The sequence below is a fragment of the Belonocnema kinseyi genome, chromosome 4 (assembly GCF_010883055.1).
Source record: "Belonocnema kinseyi isolate 2016_QV_RU_SX_M_011 chromosome 4, B_treatae_v1, whole genome shotgun sequence".
NCBI lineage: Eukaryota > Metazoa > Arthropoda > Insecta > Hymenoptera > Cynipidae > Belonocnema > Belonocnema kinseyi.
Window position 1 is genome coordinate 117,340,283 of NC_046660.1, and position 17,606 is coordinate 117,357,888.

The following is a 17,606-nucleotide window of genomic DNA, read 5'->3' on the forward strand; positions in this document are numbered from 1 at the left end:
CTCTCGCTGCATTATACACACAATAATTGATAGCCCAGAGGTCGGATTCACCGGAAAAATGCCCACGAAGCTCGTCATCCATTTCAGCCAGATCTTTAGGCTCGAGAGAAACCTTGGTGTTGATGTTTCTCCGGATCGTAAAGCATCGCTCTTTATCTATTGGATGCCTGCCCACAGTTGGTCTTAGTGTCGCCTCTCTTTCTTTGTTGCCGGCTTGTTCTAGCTGTGGTAGAGTAGGCGTTTCTCTTACATAGCCCCTTTTACGGAGTAGTTCAGCATGGTTTCGCAGACGTTGCTGCGAAAAGTGCGATAGCTCCGGGTGTTTCTCGCACCACAGAGCATGCAGCCGTGCCATGTAACCCCGTTCACGGGCCACACTCGCATCGTAGCAGTCTAGCAAGTCGTGATTCAGTCGCTCCGTCCACCCAAAGGTCACGAGATCCCGCCGATCCATCGCATTGAAACTATTTTCATTGGCTCCCCCAGCTCTAGATTGGTCGGCATTGTTGGCCGACCCATTGTCGGGAGCCCTGCGCGTTCTGTTGTTAAATATTCCACTAGACTAACAGTAATAATAACAATAATAATAATAATAATAATAATAATAATAATAATAATAATATATAATAATTTGGGAGGTTTTTTGCGATTATCTCAGCTAATATGCAAAATAAAAAAAAAAATTCTGAAAGAAAAGTTATAGAACTCATAGAAATACAGATTTTTTCTCTGAACATTTTTTTCTGTGAGTGATAATTTTCGACAAAATGAACGATATAAGGATTAAAATCGTATCTCTATTGGTTTCGGTTTGGTACCTACTTACGCTCTTCACCACGGGAAGGTTGGAGAATTTTGAAGAGCATTCTTTTCTATTTTTCATGTTTTGTCATTTTTTGGGATCATCCGGCCCCCTTTCCAAAATCCCCTTCCTTTAATTGACATGTTAATGACTGAGGGGCAAATAATTTTTGTCACACCCGACCCCCTTTCCAAAGTCCCCTTCCTTCAAGTGACATGTTAATGACTAAGGGGTAAATAGCTTTGGTCACACCCCTGACCCTTTTGAACGTCTCATGAGGGGGAAGCACCCCCGTGATAGGTCACACATATAATGTAAGGTCACACCCCTGTTCCTTTTCCAAAGTCCCGTGGGGGGCGGGATGTAACTCCCGTGATAGGTCATAAAAATAATGTAAGGTCACACCCCTGCCCCTTTTCCAACGTCCCGTGAGGGGGCGGGAAGGCACCCCGCGACAGGTCACAGAAATAATGGAAGGTCACATCCTGTCCCTTTTCTTGACTTGATTCGCTGATTACACAAATGATAGTGAAAATATTTTCGTACCATTTAAGTCACACCGCTACATATTGTCTTGTATTTCTGTGATTTTTCATATTTATCGTCGTTTTTCTCGAAAACTATTAGACGAAAAGTAAAAATGTGTTTTACATAAAATATATCTTTTGAAAAGATCTACAACATTTATTTGAAGTTTTTATGTACTTGAAGTTACGAATGTTCATATGAACGAAATTGAAGATTTTTTCCCCGAATTTTGCTTTGCCTAAATCATTTAGGATGACAAAAAATGATATTACATCCGAAGAAGTTTTCGAAATTTTTATTTTTTGAGTGGTTAAATATCCTTACAAATCACCCATTATTCAAACATGCCAAACACAATTTTGATTGTCGATACTTGAAAATATTAAAACGTCAACAATTTTCTTTTTTTACCTCACTAATTATAGAGGGATCGGAAAAGTTCAGCAAGACCCCTAAAAACCACCCTTAATATATCCACACTTAAAATGTTAAAAATGACAAGTTTGATTGTCGATATTTAAAAATAAAAAAACGTCAAAAATCCTCTTTTTTTATTTCACTAATTATAGAGGGAGGGAGAAAGTTCGCCAAGACCCCTAAGAACCACCCTTAATATATCCGCACCTAAAATGTTAAAAATGACAATATTGATTGTCGATATTTGAAAATATAAAAACGTCAAAAATTCTCTTTTTTTACCTCACTTATTATAAAGTGAGTGAGAAAGTTCGGAAAGACCCCTAAAAACCACCCTTAATATATCGGCACCTAAAATGTTAAAAATGACAATTTTGATTGTCGATATTTGAAAATATAAAAACGTCAGAAACCCTCTTTTTTATCTTACTAATTATAGAGGGAGAAAGAAAGTTCGGCAAGACCCCTAAGAATCACCCTTAACATATCCGCACCTAAAATGTTAAAAATGACAAGTTTGATTGTCGATATTTAAAAATAAAAAAACGTCAAAGATCCTCTTTTTTTAACTCACTAATTATAGAGGGAGTGAGAAGGTTCGGCAAGACCCCTCAAAACCACCCCTACTATACCCACGCCTAAAAGATTAAAAATGACAAGTTTGATTGTCGATATTTGAAAATATAAAAACGTCAAAAAAAATTTTTTTTTATCTCATCAATTATAAAGTGTTAAATCGAAATTTTGTTTTCAAACGTTTTTTCTAAACAATTTTTCTCAAAAATTGTCTTTCAAACCATTTTTTTAAATTTGTTCTCCAAATTTTGTTTAAACGAATTTTGTTTAAGCGAAAAAAAATCAAAAAATCCCCTAATATCCAGACCTAAAATGTTATGCCTCAGAATGGTTCCATCTGATGTCCAAAGTTACTAAAAAAAAGTTTCATTCCCATATCTCATCCGGAACACCCCGTTTTCAACCCCTAAAAAATATTGAAAAATCAAAAAAAAATCCCCTAACATCCAGACCTAAAATGTTATGCTTCAGAATGGTTCAATCTGGTGTTCAAAGATACTAAAAAAAGTTTCATTTCTCTATCTCATCCGGAACACCCCGTTTTCAACCCCTAAAATATTGAAAAATCCCTGAAATATTGAAAAATCCCCTTACTTCCAGACCTAAAATTTGATGCCATGAAATAGTTCCAGCTAATATCTAAAAAAATTACCGTAAGTCTCTTCTCTTTAGACTCTATGAGAACCCGCTGTTTTTTATAAGATATTGAAAGAAAGCAAGAAGTCATCCCTCATTTGACTAATAATAATTATAAATGCAAAAAATAATATAAAATTCTACTATTCCTGATAAGAAGAGTTAAGATTTGATACCCGATTTAAAAAAAGGTTATTTTCATTTCCTCTACCACTGTGCATGGTTAGTCCTCGCTTCTCTTATTCTCCTTCTACGAGTCCGGCCAATTTTGCGAACTCCGAGCGCTTGCTTCTCCGTGCCTTCTCCTCGCACGCTCATTCGCTATATACCGAGAGCGAGTGACAGATTTTGGTACGATACGTTGAAAAATACCCAAATACACAAATATTTTGAACTTTTTTTATTTATCCATCTATTAAGAAATTTTAGACATTTAGTCCGAAAATGGATTAAGAAAAATAAAACTGTCAAAAATTACTAGCCGATAGACTTTTATAAGAAAACTGCAGATTGGAATGAACGAACCACATTTAAACATAGATAAATGAACAATTAAAAAATAGCCTAAAATATTTCAAATCCTTTAAAATCTCATACTAAATTATTGAACACAATCGACAATGCCTTGGAATCTATTAAAATATCCTAAGATATATCAAATCCTTTAAAGTCTCATATCAAACTACGGTAATCAATTCGAAATTCCTTGGAACCTTTCAAAATACTCTCAAATATTTCGAAACCTTTAAAATCTTTTGAAAGACCTTCACATCTTCTAAAGATCTCGAAAGTACTTTGGAATTTTTTTAAATAACCCTGTTAAAATTGTTAAAATTCTTTGAAATTCCTTTAAATTACAAAAATAAGTTGAAAATTCCTTGACATCGTTTAAAACCTCCTCAAATATTTAAAACCCTTAAAAATCTTTCGAAATTTTTTAAAGCTCTTGAAAATATCTTGAAATTTTAAAATACCCTGAAATATTTCAAATCCTTTAAAATCTCATATTAAATTTCTGATATCAATAGAAAATTCCTTGGAATCTTTTAAAATTCTCTCAAATTTGTCAAAATCTTTTGAAATACCTAGAAATTTTTTTAATATTTGAAGTACTTTGAAATTTTTCTGAACCCTTCTAAGATTTCAAAAGATTTTGAAGTATTATAAATATTTGAGGATGTTTTATAAGATTTCATGGAATTTTCAATTTATTTTGATAATTGAAAGGAATTTCAAAGAATTAAACAATTTTAGAAGGGTAATTTTTTGAAATTTCAAAGTACTTTAGAAATCAAAAAAGTCCTAGCTATTTCATAAAATTCCAAGGAATTTTCAAAAGATTTTTATAAAATAGCATGAGATTTTAAAGGATTTGAAATATTTCATGGTATTTTTCAAATTTCAAGATATTTTCAAGAGCTTTAAAAAATTTCAAAAGATTTTTTAAGGATTTTAAATATTTGAGGATGTTTTAGAAGATTTCAAGGAATTTTCAACTTATTTTTATAATTTCAACGATTTTCAATAAATTTTAACAACTTTAGCAAGGTTCTTTAAAAAATTCTGAAGTACAGTGATTTAATATGAGATTTTAAAGGATTTGAAATTGTATAGGATATTTTTAAACATTCCAAGGAATTTTCCATTAGTTTAAATAATTTAAAGCCATTTCAAAGAATTTGAACGATTTTTTTATTTTCGGGTTGAAAATGAAAGTACTTTGTTAAAATTTTAGTTTTTTTTTTTGGTTGATAATTCATCAATTTAGTTAGAAAAATTTGCTTTCCTAAAATTGAATTACTTTGTAGAAAATTCTTTTTGTTTTTGGTCAAAAATTAATTTTTTAAACTACAAGTTTAACCATTTAATGTTTCATTGAAAAGTTATCTTTTTTAGTTAAAAATTTTTGTATTTTATTGAATACTCATCTTCCTTGGTGCAAAATTAATCTTTTTTGTCGAAAATTTAACTATAATTAAACATTAATTTGTTGTATAGAAAATTAGTCTTGATGGAAAATTAATTTCTTTTGTGCAAAATTCATGTATTTTTTTAAGAATGCCTTTTTTAAGTATAAAATCTAGCTTTTTGGATGGAAATTGAATGAATGAATTTTATTCCCTTCTGCGCATTTAAAGTTATTTTTTTAATTACTTTTACTTAATAAATATGTGTTTACAATTGTTTCGTTTGTTAAATTAATACTCATTAGCTGCAGTGGTAAAGGGTGACGCGCTATCAAACTCGGCCCTGGGCCTTCTTGCGTACCTCTAAGCTCTTTCAGAAATTGAAATTATGTTCATTTTCTCAATTTTCTGCCTTCGCTTCACCATCACTCGCTCGCCTTCGGTTCCGGGCGAGTCGGATAGGATGGTGGAGACATGAGGAGAGACGACGATAGACGAGCCAAAGCGATAGGATAAAGATAAAGCATAGACACATTGGGACTATTCCGGGACTACCGGTGTTCCGGATGAGATATGGAAATGAAACTTTTTTTAGTAACTTTGGACATCAGATGGAACCATTCTAAGGCATAACATTTTAGGTCTGGATGTTAGGGGATTTTTTGAAATTTTTTTTCGCCTAAGCAAAATTCGTTTAAACAAAATTTGGAGAACAAATTTAAAAAAATGGTTTAAAAGAAAATTTTTGAGAAAAATTGTTTCGAAAAAAACGTTTGAAAACAAAATTTCGATTTAAAACATGTTTCTAAAAACACTACATTTATCTTACATATAATATACGGGCTATATAATAAAAAAATTAATGAGAAAAAAAGTTACATTTTTTTAACTTTTTACTGCTGTAGCTTATGAGTAAGGTTTTTTGTATGGACTGTCAATTCTGTAAGTGTAGAGTAATTGTCAAGACTCCCGACTGCTATACTGTCGTGATATTTAAGAAAAAAGTATCTACAAAAACCCGAAATAATGAAAGAAAACGGTTTAAATCATTCGTGTAGACCGCTTATTTAAAATTACTTATCAAACTGTTTTATCGTTCTTGGCTAATTTACAGGTGATCTTCTAATTTCTGAAAAAAAAATAAATTGTTACTTTGTTATAAAAAATGCAGATACTGCAAAAAATGTGAACTGAAATTACGCTAAAACGCCTAATCTGTAGAAACTGCCTTCTTACGAACACCGGGCCTCGGATAGCATGCTTGGTGTTCGCAAGACAGCAGTATCTGCAAAAAATTTGAATTTACGACTGGCTCGTCTTATTAATTAATTTTAGAAAATATTTATTTTAATAAAGAAAATATTTATTTAATTACTCCTTTTTTTGTCAAAAATATAATGATTTCACTGCGTTATAATTTTAATATTTTCCGATTAGAACTTTAAAAAATAGAGCATTTAATGTTCAAAATAATGTAAATTGATAAATACGAATTATTTTAAAAAGTCGAAAATTTCTTTGTAAAAAATTCTTTTCAAATTAAAAAAAAATTGTTTTTTGTATCTTTCTTCAGCAATCAATAACTGGGCGAAGTAAATATATTGCTTCCTTTTCTCAATTTTTATAATTATTTGTGTTCATTTTGCAATTTGTAATAATTTTATTTGTAGATACTGCGTTTTGCTGAGGTCCCATAATTTCAAGAAAGCAGTATCTTTGGACAATTGTTCAAACAATTTTTGTTTAACCAAATTTCCCAAAATAAAATATTTTCTTTTCTTTTGCACAATTTCAGGCTCATTTAAGGCCACTGAAAAATCGTCGACCGAAGGTCGCGTGATATTTCCTTTACCCTTTTTTTTCGTTATACATGGTGCTGTGCCACCTTAACGTTATGAAAAATACATGAAGAAAACAATTAAACCCATTTTTACTCCTCGCATAATTTAGTGCTCATTGAGGACTAATTTGGGCTCGTAGTCCCAAATTTTGGGCACCACACCATATATCAAAAAAAAAAGGGAAAAAGGAAATATCGCGTGACCTTTGTTCGCTGATTTTTCAAGAGCCTTAAATGGGTTTGAAATATTATGCAGGAGAAAAGAAAATATTTTGTTTTCGCAAATTGGTTTAAATAAAAATTGTTCTTTTTTTAATTTTTAATTATCATATTCACAGAGCCCTTAATGAACCCTGAACTATTCCAAAAGGTGAATTTTCAGGAAAATCATTTTTTATAACGTTTTACAGAAATTTTGAACCAACTCATTGTTAAGCTATTGCAAACACTATTTTTTACAAAAAATACGAGAGCCCAAAATTTAGGACTACGGGCCCAAATTAGTCCTCAATGAGCCATAAATTATGCGAGGAGTAAAAATGGGTTTTATTGTTTTGTTCATCTATTTTTTATAACGTTAAGTTGGCACAATACCATATACAAAAAAAATTTTCCGTGAAATCGTTTTTAGCACGTTTTACAGCAATGTTCGGCCAGCTTAACGTTAAGCTAGCGCAAACACTATTTTTTTTTTAAATAAAAGAGCCCAACATTTAGCACCACGGGCCCAAAGTAGCCCCAAATGAGCCCTAAATTATGAAATAGGTTACATCTCTATACCTACATAGTGTTGTGCCAGCTTAATATACCTTGGTTCTTAGGAGTATTGCCGAACTTTCTCACCCACTCTATAATTAGTGAGGTAAAAAAGAGAATTTTTGACGTTTCTATATTTTCAAATATCGACCATCAAAATTGTCATTTTTAACATTTTAGGTGCGGATATATTAAGGGTGGTTTTTAGGGGTTTTGCCGAACTTTCTCACTCCCTCTATAATTAGAGAGGTAAAAAAGAGTATTTTTGACGTTTTTATATTTTCAAACATCGACAATTAAAATTGTCATTTTCAACATTTTAGGGTCGGATATATTAAGGGTGGTTTTTAGGGGTCTTGCCGAATTCTCTCACTCCCTCTATAATTAGTGAGATAAAAAAAGAGAATTTTTGACGTTTTTATATATTCAAATATTGACAATGAAACTTGTCATTTTTAATCTTTTAGATGTGGGTATAGTAGGGGTGGTTTTTAGGGGTCTTGCCGAACTTTCTCACTCCCTCTATAATTGGTGAGATAAAAAAAGAGGATTTTTGAAGTTTTTATATTTTCAAATTTCGACAATCAAACTTGTCATTTTTTATCTTTTAGGCGTGGGTATAGTAGGGGTGGTTTTGAGGGGCCTTGCCGAACTTTCTCACTCCCTCTATAATTAGTGGGATAAAAAAAGAGAATTTTTGACGTTTTTATATTTTCAAATATCGACCATCAAAATGGTCATTTTTAACATTTTAGGTGCGGATATATTAAGGGTGGTTTTTAGGGGTCTTGCCGAAATTTCTCACTCCCTCTATAATTAGTGAGATAAAAAAAGAAAATTTTTGACGTTTTTATATTTTCAAATATCGACAATCAAAATTGTCATTTTTAACATTTTAGGTGCGGATGTATTAAAGGTGGTTTTTAGGTGTCTTGCCGAACTTTCTCACTCCCTATATAATTAGTGAGATAAAAAAAGACAATTTTTGACGTTTTTATATTTTTAAATATCGACAATCAAACTTGCATTACGCAGGTCTAAATAATGGGTGATGTGTAAGGGTAGGTAACCCCTTAAAAAAATTTTATTTGACAATTCTTTCCTACAGAATATTTTTTTTACCGTTCTAATTGATTTAAGCGAAAAAAAAATTTTAAAATAATTTTTTTAAATTTCGTTCAAATGAACGTTCGTAACTTCAAGTACATGAAGTTTTTAAGGGGAAAAATTTGAAACAAAAATATTTAAACAAATTTCATTTGTTTGCATATTTAAAAAAATTTCATTTGTTTGAATATTTAAAAATTAATTAACCAATGATAATAAATATTCCATTAGACCAATATTAATAATTTTAAGTAAAAAAAGACCAGAATACAGTGCTCAAAATGTCGGTTTCATAAAGAATTGAAAATTTTTGTTTTAAGGGTAGTTTTCAAGTACTCGTGGGGGTGTTTGAGGGGTGTCAAACCCATATATATATATATTACATGAAATTCTTCGTTGGATAATTCTATACAGGCCCCCATACTTTCGTGTCACATTTTTTCAAACCCTAAAATATTATTCCAAAAACTCAAAAAAGTGATTTTTCCCCATACATTTTACATGGGAAACTTCAAGTCAGACTCGGCACCTGTTGAAATATAAAATTTTTTTTTAAAATTAGGGAATTTCTTTTTTCGGATTTAGAATGAAATGGGGGGATCGTTGCCCTATAAAAAATAAAGGCCTTTTTGAGCCACCCTACTGTACATACTAGAATTGAATAGGACGCTAGCCAAAATACGCGCTAAAGTTTTGATATGCAACAAAAAATGATATCTACTCTCTAAATCTGAATTAGTGAAATTTAACTATTTGACAGTGAAATTTCACTAATTGAATTAGCGAGAAGTAGGTCACTACAAATTAGTGAAAACTACTAATTCAATTAGTGAAAATATTTTACCAAATCAATTAGTGAAATTTCACTAAGCAAATAGTGGTTTTGAGAGGTAAAGTATCTACTATTAAATAGTGGAAAATCACTAATGAAGTAGTCAAAATCAATCATGACATCCTGATCCTCTTTTAGCGCTCTGGCTAACTCTTCCGCAGTTAGGCTGTCGTACTCCTAAAACTCATTGGACATATCGGCGTGGGTGACGCATATACCTCAGGGTAACCAATACATAATAATAAATTCATTTAAAATCATCAATAACAATACACCACGACACTTAACATTTTCATGCGTATTTAAATAAAATATTTGCTGGATTCAACCAATGACCCCAACAGTAAACTATATTGCAAGACAAGTTATAGAAGTAAACTATAATGTATATTTAAAAATTAAATTAGTTTATGTGGATACTGTACTTACTAAAGAAAAATCTCAATTCAGCTTTCCATTTATTTCTAGAGAAATGTATGTAAAGCTGAATTTCGTAACCTCAAAACGAACACAGTTCTCATGTTCTGTAGCAAACGTTTTTGTCTCGATGTACATATCGCATCATAATAAGGACACTATTCACTGGAAAACTACACAATAGTGTAATAAACTGAAAAATATTACTAACCTGTGTTTTAAATTTTTTACGCTCGTAGAAAGAAAAATGATGCAAGCTGACAAGTGTAAACGATGAAAAAGATGCAAACGAAACGTGAGCGCTATTTAAATAGTGAATTAAACCACTAAATAATAGTGAAATAAAATACACTAATTGGAAATAGTGAAATTACCACTATTTTACAGTAGAAGACCCCTAATTCAATAGTGAAAAGCCAAAAAATCACTATTTCAGCAGTGAATCATTCAATCACTAATTCAATTCGTGAAATTTTCACTATTTCAAATTTAGAGAGTATGCATTCGTATATTCTATTCTGAAAATCTATTTGCACTTCCAGTTTATGTAAATTCTCAATCTTGATTCGTTTCTATTTTCTCTGTTTCGTTCTTTTTCTTCTCCATTCTCGATTTAAGTTCATTTTTGAAACTAAGAGGTAATGATCCGTTTTACATTCATAACCCCACATAACCCTTGTATCTTTTATTAGCTCTCTCGGTCTTTCATCCCAAAAATAAAATCAATTATACCATAGCTGTCTCTTCTGCACCAGATGTACAAGTGGATCATTTTATGTCTAAACCAAGTACAGTGAAACTCTTCTATACAGCCAATTTTTGGGGCTGATGGTGGGTGGAAACTAGCTCATTATAACCCGCTCTGATTTTGTTTGTTCACGGCTGAGTACTCGCCTGAGTGACAACCGCAGACCCTCCGCACCCTGTGCAGCTCATGTTACACCTACCTGCGGCGCGTCGTCAATTCTCGGAAGTACTATAGAAGGGAGGGCTATTGTAGGGGTTCACTGTATTTCTAATAAGCAAGCCCTTTTCTAAGCATACACAGTAAAAAAATATGTTCAAAATGATACCGAAATCAATATAATTTTGATGTGCAAAAAAATGATACCGAAATCAAGAGCATTTTGATCGGCTGGAACGAATAATCGACTTTTGAGATCATAATGATCTGATTCGGGATCATGCATGAACTCAAACCAAGGTGGCTGGCGTTCTAAGAGTACCTTAGCTGATATGCAAGCTTTTATGGTTTCTGTTTGTGCACTGTGCTTGAAAAGTAAAAGAATTAACGATATCTGACTTAAAAAAATATCAACTGTTAAGTGTAGTTGTCACTTGCGTGCGGTTAGATACAAATTGTAGGTTATGTTGTTATGAAATCGGCGTCCAAAATTGCCGGCCATTTTCTTTAGTCTGCCAAATGAAAAAAAAATAAGATCTAATTGAGCCGAATGGACAGATCATTATGATCTCGAGAGTCAAATAATCGCTAGAGCAAAATACTCTGCAACAAAATAGATCCCTTTTTTTACTGTGTTTGTTGACAGCGTAACGTATGAGACCACGCGGTGTATAGAATATAGTGGATCGAAAAAAAAATGATTCCAGAAATTGCAAACAGTACGATGCCTAAAAGCAGTGCATTTGGGTCCCCATAAAGTGCAATGAATGTGGAATATATCAATTCAATCTAGGTAAAAAACCCGTAAGCAAACTAGGTTTACAAAAATTATTTTATTAAGAGTGCCAGGGAAAAAAGTGCCACATACGAAAAGACCCCTCGAATAAAAAAAATGTTTGTTGGTGTTTTCGTGAGAGAAAAGAATAAAAGAAACTTACAGGGGAATTTATAAAGAATCATATTTATCTCACGCAGAATAGTATCATAAAATCTGGAAAAACTGCGAAGACCCTAAATATGCCCAAATATGTAAACAAATTAAAATGCAAAAAACAACTTAAAAACTCTGCAGATAATAATTTCATTTAACCGATTTCGCTCACGCTCGGTACCTAGATTGAAATCGATCGATTCCACATTCAGTACACTTCAATGGGGATCCTAATGCATAATTTTAAGAATGGTATTGTATGCGATTTCTAAAACCATTTTTTTTCGATCCACCCCAGTGTATAAGCATATCGAACAGTGTCATATACACGGCGGTATCAGCAAATAGTCATACTGACTGGAAGCGACAATATGTTATCGCTGTGATTTCCTACGATGATAACACTTTCATTATTAAAGAGAATTTCACTATTAACACAAAAAATAGGTTCCACAAAACTTTAGTATTAAGTCACCTCTCAAAGGATATAAAACGCTTCAAAGTTGGAGGTTGCGTTTAATTTCGATGAGAGTCTACGACTCCTATAAAGTGTATAGTTTTACAAAACTCTATTACTAATTCTTAAAACTACATAAAACACAATGAAATCACAAACGACCCGAAAATACTTCTGAAATTGAAAAAGGATTTATAAACTCCTGTCGCCGGATTCCCAGGAATTTGACAACTTGGAATTTAGTGTATATTCATTATTCAACTATTCATCAGCCATATATAATGAGTGCATGAAAAAAGTGCACTTTATAAAGGCTCGGCTCCACAAAAAATTATTGGAAGCACAGGTGTCTGAGGTATCCATCAAAATACGCTGAATAAGAGAGGATAATACATGTCTCGATAACAGTTTGCTTCATTCTGATAGTCGCGCTTCCGCAGGATAAATAGCAATATAGGTGGACGAAGAAGGTAACCAAGGGGTGGAAAAAGGGAAATGAAGAGGAAAAGACGAAGAAAGGGAGATCTAGATCATCGATTTCGAGGGAATCGCGAGAAACTCAACATCGGAGAAATATACGACAGGTTAGAAATAAGCCGTGTTCCGCTCGGAAGATTACCGGATTCTACGACGCGCACAGGTCCATCTCTCTTTCTCTTCTTCTCTCTGCTACACATAGGCCCCTTAACTTACACGTGAAAAACTGCAACACATCTGTATATCACAGGGAGATAAACCTTTCCCACACCTTCACTAGAAAATACTGTATAACGGAGATGGGAAAATGGACTGTGCTGATATAATGGCGCTCGTCATGGTATACAACCTCGATGTTCCATGGACGAATGAATTAGAACTTACAATTAGAATCGAGTCGTAATTGGCGAGCGGGATACTGGAAAATCGGATCGGAGGAGGGGGGGGTCTATATGTAGAAGAAACGTGACGTGAGAAAATGACGTAGTGAACCTGCACTCATCTTTCTAATGTTTCCAGACGTTAGCCAAACATAACAAGTATTCCGTGATATGGCAGAGATTCCCCTCAACTAATTTTGCATTACTCCGCACGCTGATTGCAATAGGTCCTTTTAAAAATATATTATAAGCCATTGGTTAAAGAAGATGAAGATATCTCCGCTTTTCAACCAAGTATAATATGGATCAGAAAAACGATCCATATTATGATTATTGTTTAGGCACAATGAACACATAAACAATTCTAACTGAAAATGAGATGCTATAAGCACCGAATCTCTGCCGTATAAATATACTTCAGGGACAGATAATATTCTCTTTGTTAAATATTTTGCGTACTTATGGTTGAACCCCTAACGAAAATTTATAATTGATCAAAAGCTCTGACAAGTAAAAGTTTGTACAGTATTTAAAAATGGCTCTATACAAGATATTTCCAATTACAGACCCATTAATGGTCCGCAATGATTTTTCAAAGGCTTTTGCGATCTGTCTATACGTACAACAGAGTTTTATACTCCGTTTCACCATTTCTAACCGCAGCACAGCATGGATTAAAAAACATGCTGATGTCATTTATTCCTGATTTATCGAAGGCCTTTGATAAAGTAAATCATAAAATATTACTTTTTAAGTTCACTGAAATAATGGGATTTTCTTTTAGAAGTGTTAAATTACTCTCGACATACCTTAAATCTATAGGAACCATAGCGTACACTACATCGAAATACTAGGTATCACGTTCAGATGCCCCACAAGGACAGAATCTAGGACCGCAATCATTTTTACTATATATAAACGATACAGCTGAGTCTATTAAATCAAAGTGTCTGCTGTCTATGCAGAAATTGCCCAACTTATTTCCGAGTTCCGATCTGGCCCGATCGGATTTTCCATATGTGGCCCCAAGGGGGCAGATGATGTGTCTCACATCAGTAACACGTCGGCTCGGGTTTCGTTAGTCAAGATCATGATATTGCGTTTCTTTTATAGAAATTAAAATGCCAAAAGCAAATAGTAGATTGCGAGTTCGGAATCACAGAATTGTCGGTGAGATTTCTTATATCCGCAATGAAGGCAAAGGTAAGCTTTAATTCGCTAGAATTAACTTCACAATTTTGAGCGCGTTTACTATTTATGTGAATAAAAAAATGTTTTCCAGCTTTTTAGAATTTTATATTTTCTTACTGATATTATACATTATAGATTAAATGCTTTTTATATTTTCACGAACATAACCTCACTTTTTATATCTCACTTCACGTGCCTCATGTGCATTAGTCAAACAAAAATCATTCCAAATGAATATTAAGAAGATTCAAAAATATTTAGAATTAGAATTCATTTGTGTTTGTGTGTGTAATAGCTCTAAATTTGAAGATTGTTTGTCAAAGCATAATAGTTTTCTTCAAACTGCAAACTCTTATCGATAAATTCAAGCAATACAAACAGATAATGTAATGTAGAATATTGCAAATGAGATATAATGTATAATGATATATAATGTAGAATATAGAAAAATTGAAGTGTTGTAAAATGCAGAGTTGAAAAAATATTAATATAAAAACTTTTGAAATTTTACTAATTACAGAAATAAAAAATTATAGGCGCCATATCTGGGCCAAATCGGGTCCCCATTTTGGATGACCAGATCTGGGCCCGGTCGGGTAGGGCGTTTCATTTACGGCCTGGCGCTAGACCGATTACCCTATCGGGCCCACATTTTTCCCGATCGGGGCCCGACCGGCGCCACACCAAAATTTCTGCGTTAGACCTGGGTATAATTTGTGACCAAAGACTACAATTTTATGAACAAATCAAAAACTTGTTTAGCTCTGAAAAACGGGTATTAGGATTTATAATGCGTACAAGTAAACGGTTTCAAGATATTGGCACAATTCAATTATTGTTCAATACATTAGTAAGGTCAAATATGGAATACGCTTCAATAATCTGGTCACCCTATTATGCTAATTCTATAAGTGCACTGAGCAGGGATTGAAATATACTGGCCTCTTATAAAAATTTCAAGTTTGTTCTTTGGAAAATAGAAGAATCTATGCTATAATCTGTTTTTTAATTAAATTAGTAAGAGTGGCTGGGGAGTCTAACATTCCGTGTTCTTGAATACGAATCTAGATCACGAGGCCTGTTCTATCTACCGAAGTCTGATTCGAACCTCACTCTAACACCACCAAAGTTCAAAATGTGGAATAGTGTCAACTACTTTAATGAAAGATAGAATATTGACATTTTTAACGATTTATTTGTGTATACCATCCTACTTCAATAACAATTTACAAGGTATAGACAAAATAAAAACATGCTCCCTAGGACACATCACACAGTAAAAAAAAAATATTCAAAATGATACCGAAATCAAGAGCATTTTGATCGGCCAGAATGAATGACTTTTGAGATCATAATTATCTGATTCGGAATCATGAATAACGTCAAAACAAAATAACCGACATTCTGATAGAACATTAGCTCATATGCAAGCTTTTTATGGTTTCTGATCGTGCAGTGTACTTGAAAACGTAAAAAATTAACGAAATCTGATATTAGAAAATATGGCCTGTTAATTTTTACGTTATGTCCTTATGACATCGGCACAGAAAATTAGCTGCCATTTTGTTCAGTCTGAAAAATCAACCAAAGAATAAGATCCAATTGATCCAAATGGACAGATCATTACGATCTCGAGAGTCAAATGATCGTTGGAGCAAAATGCTCTGCAACAAAATTGATACTTTTTTTTTACTGTGCAAAGCTGAATTGATATCATTAAAATTGAGCTAGCTGACATGTGATAAATTCAGGCCCCAGGCATGTATGGAGGACTAATCGAAGTTCGTTAATCGGTAATAACTAATGATGGCTAAAATTACACGTAAATACGCGTATAACTCGTGTACACCACACGGTTGAATGTAGATGATACTTTGGTGGATCTATTTACGTAGTGGGGTATATAACTTGGGAATTTAATTAATGAGGCTCAAAGATCTTGATCACCTTCTTCAAAGTGTTATTTGGAGGGGGTGCTCATATAGTCGTAAAGTATATAAAACTTATGTAAGCGATATCAGCACTCACCTCAACGAGTGTAATGAGAATGATGAACAGCGGTGGCGGGCAGCAAGTGTAGTGATCTGCATAATATTTTCGATCCCTTTCTTCAGTAAGAAATTCATCCCCGATCATGCGGACCATCCTAAAAAGAATCCATCAGTCATATTAAACATTCATTGTTTCAGAGACATTTTCATTTTAGATTTCAGACCAAATGTGAATTTCAAGTTAATAGCAACATTTTTCTTCAACTTTTGTTTTTAATCTAATACATAATTGATAGGTATATAGCTTTTCTTTTATGCTCTCTTACACGTGAAATAAAAGTAAATGGGTCAAAGGGTACCCTTTATCGCTTCCTGTTTTCAGCCTCGAAAGATAATTTCCGATTTTTAACCTTAACTGGATAATCTTTCGCCTTATAAGCACTCCATTTTTATTCGAGATGTATCGAAAATTGCGACGCCAGCGCTATTTATCGTCGTTTAACTTCATAAAATTGGAGAAAAATGGGAATTCCCATCTGTCAGTTGCTTTTTGCGATTTTTGGTAAATGGTATTAAATAACTTTTAATTCGTTTACAATAGTGTAATTTATTTCGGAGGAGCTATATCAGTAAGAACAAATATTTTTTCGTTTTTTCTGTTGCTGATTCTACATGTTTTACCGAAATTTGCTCACTTCAGCGAGGCGCAGTAGACGAGGTCATGAATGATTATCGTAACCTCGGTTAAACTTTCGCCGAAATATGTTTAATTTTTAACCGCTGCAAGTCTAGCCTGCAACAAATCTTAACTTTCTTTTTTCTGTGTTGTTTTAAATCTGGTGTCCCGAATTATAGCTCGGATTCACTCATACATTGTCGTTTCCCCATTGCTGCTAGGGCCGCCGTAGCAGACGACAGCTTGCATTCCATCGTAGGATAAACTTTCGCCAAATAGCATGTAAATTCTTTTAAGTTTTACATGCAACAAAATTTAACTTTAGTTTTTTCTGCGATCAGAAAAAAATTAGAAATCAGGAGGAACAAGTTAATGTGGAATCATAGTGAAGATGATAATCGTCTCATAGAAAAAAGAAAAAAAGTGTTAGAAGAGAGTTCGGAAGAAGGCACACAAAAATAGTGTAGCGGTTAACGCGGCCAATGCTTTTAACTAGAGCCAGCGCATATCACGTTTAAGTTTTATACGCATCGAATTTTATTTTGTGGTGATTTTCATTAATTCCAGAGCAAGTGGCTCCAGCTCAGCACAGTATCATCGATGAGTATAAGGATACCTAAATAACTAGTGTTATTTTAAGCATTTTTTATGAATAGAGATTGACTTATGGAGTGAGAAATACTAGGCAGTCTGATAAGTACCTGAAAATTCTAAGAGATGGCATTAGTATTCACTAATATGAACCATTTTCGTCGAGCTTGGTCCTTCAAATGACGCCTGT

General features: G+C 33.1%; 1 protein-coding gene across 1 annotated transcript in view; it reads right to left on the reverse strand.

Annotated features, from left to right (window-relative positions):
* LOC117171796 (protein rhomboid-like) overlaps positions 1-17,606 on the reverse strand; it is a 251,055-nt gene that overhangs the window by 193,190 nt on the left and 40,259 nt on the right. Inside the window, exon 2 of the mRNA XM_033359407.1 lies at positions 16,187-16,304. Within this exon, the coding sequence (XP_033215298.1) occupies positions 16,187-16,304 (118 nt within the window). The remainder of the gene's footprint in view (positions 1-16,186; positions 16,305-17,606) is intronic.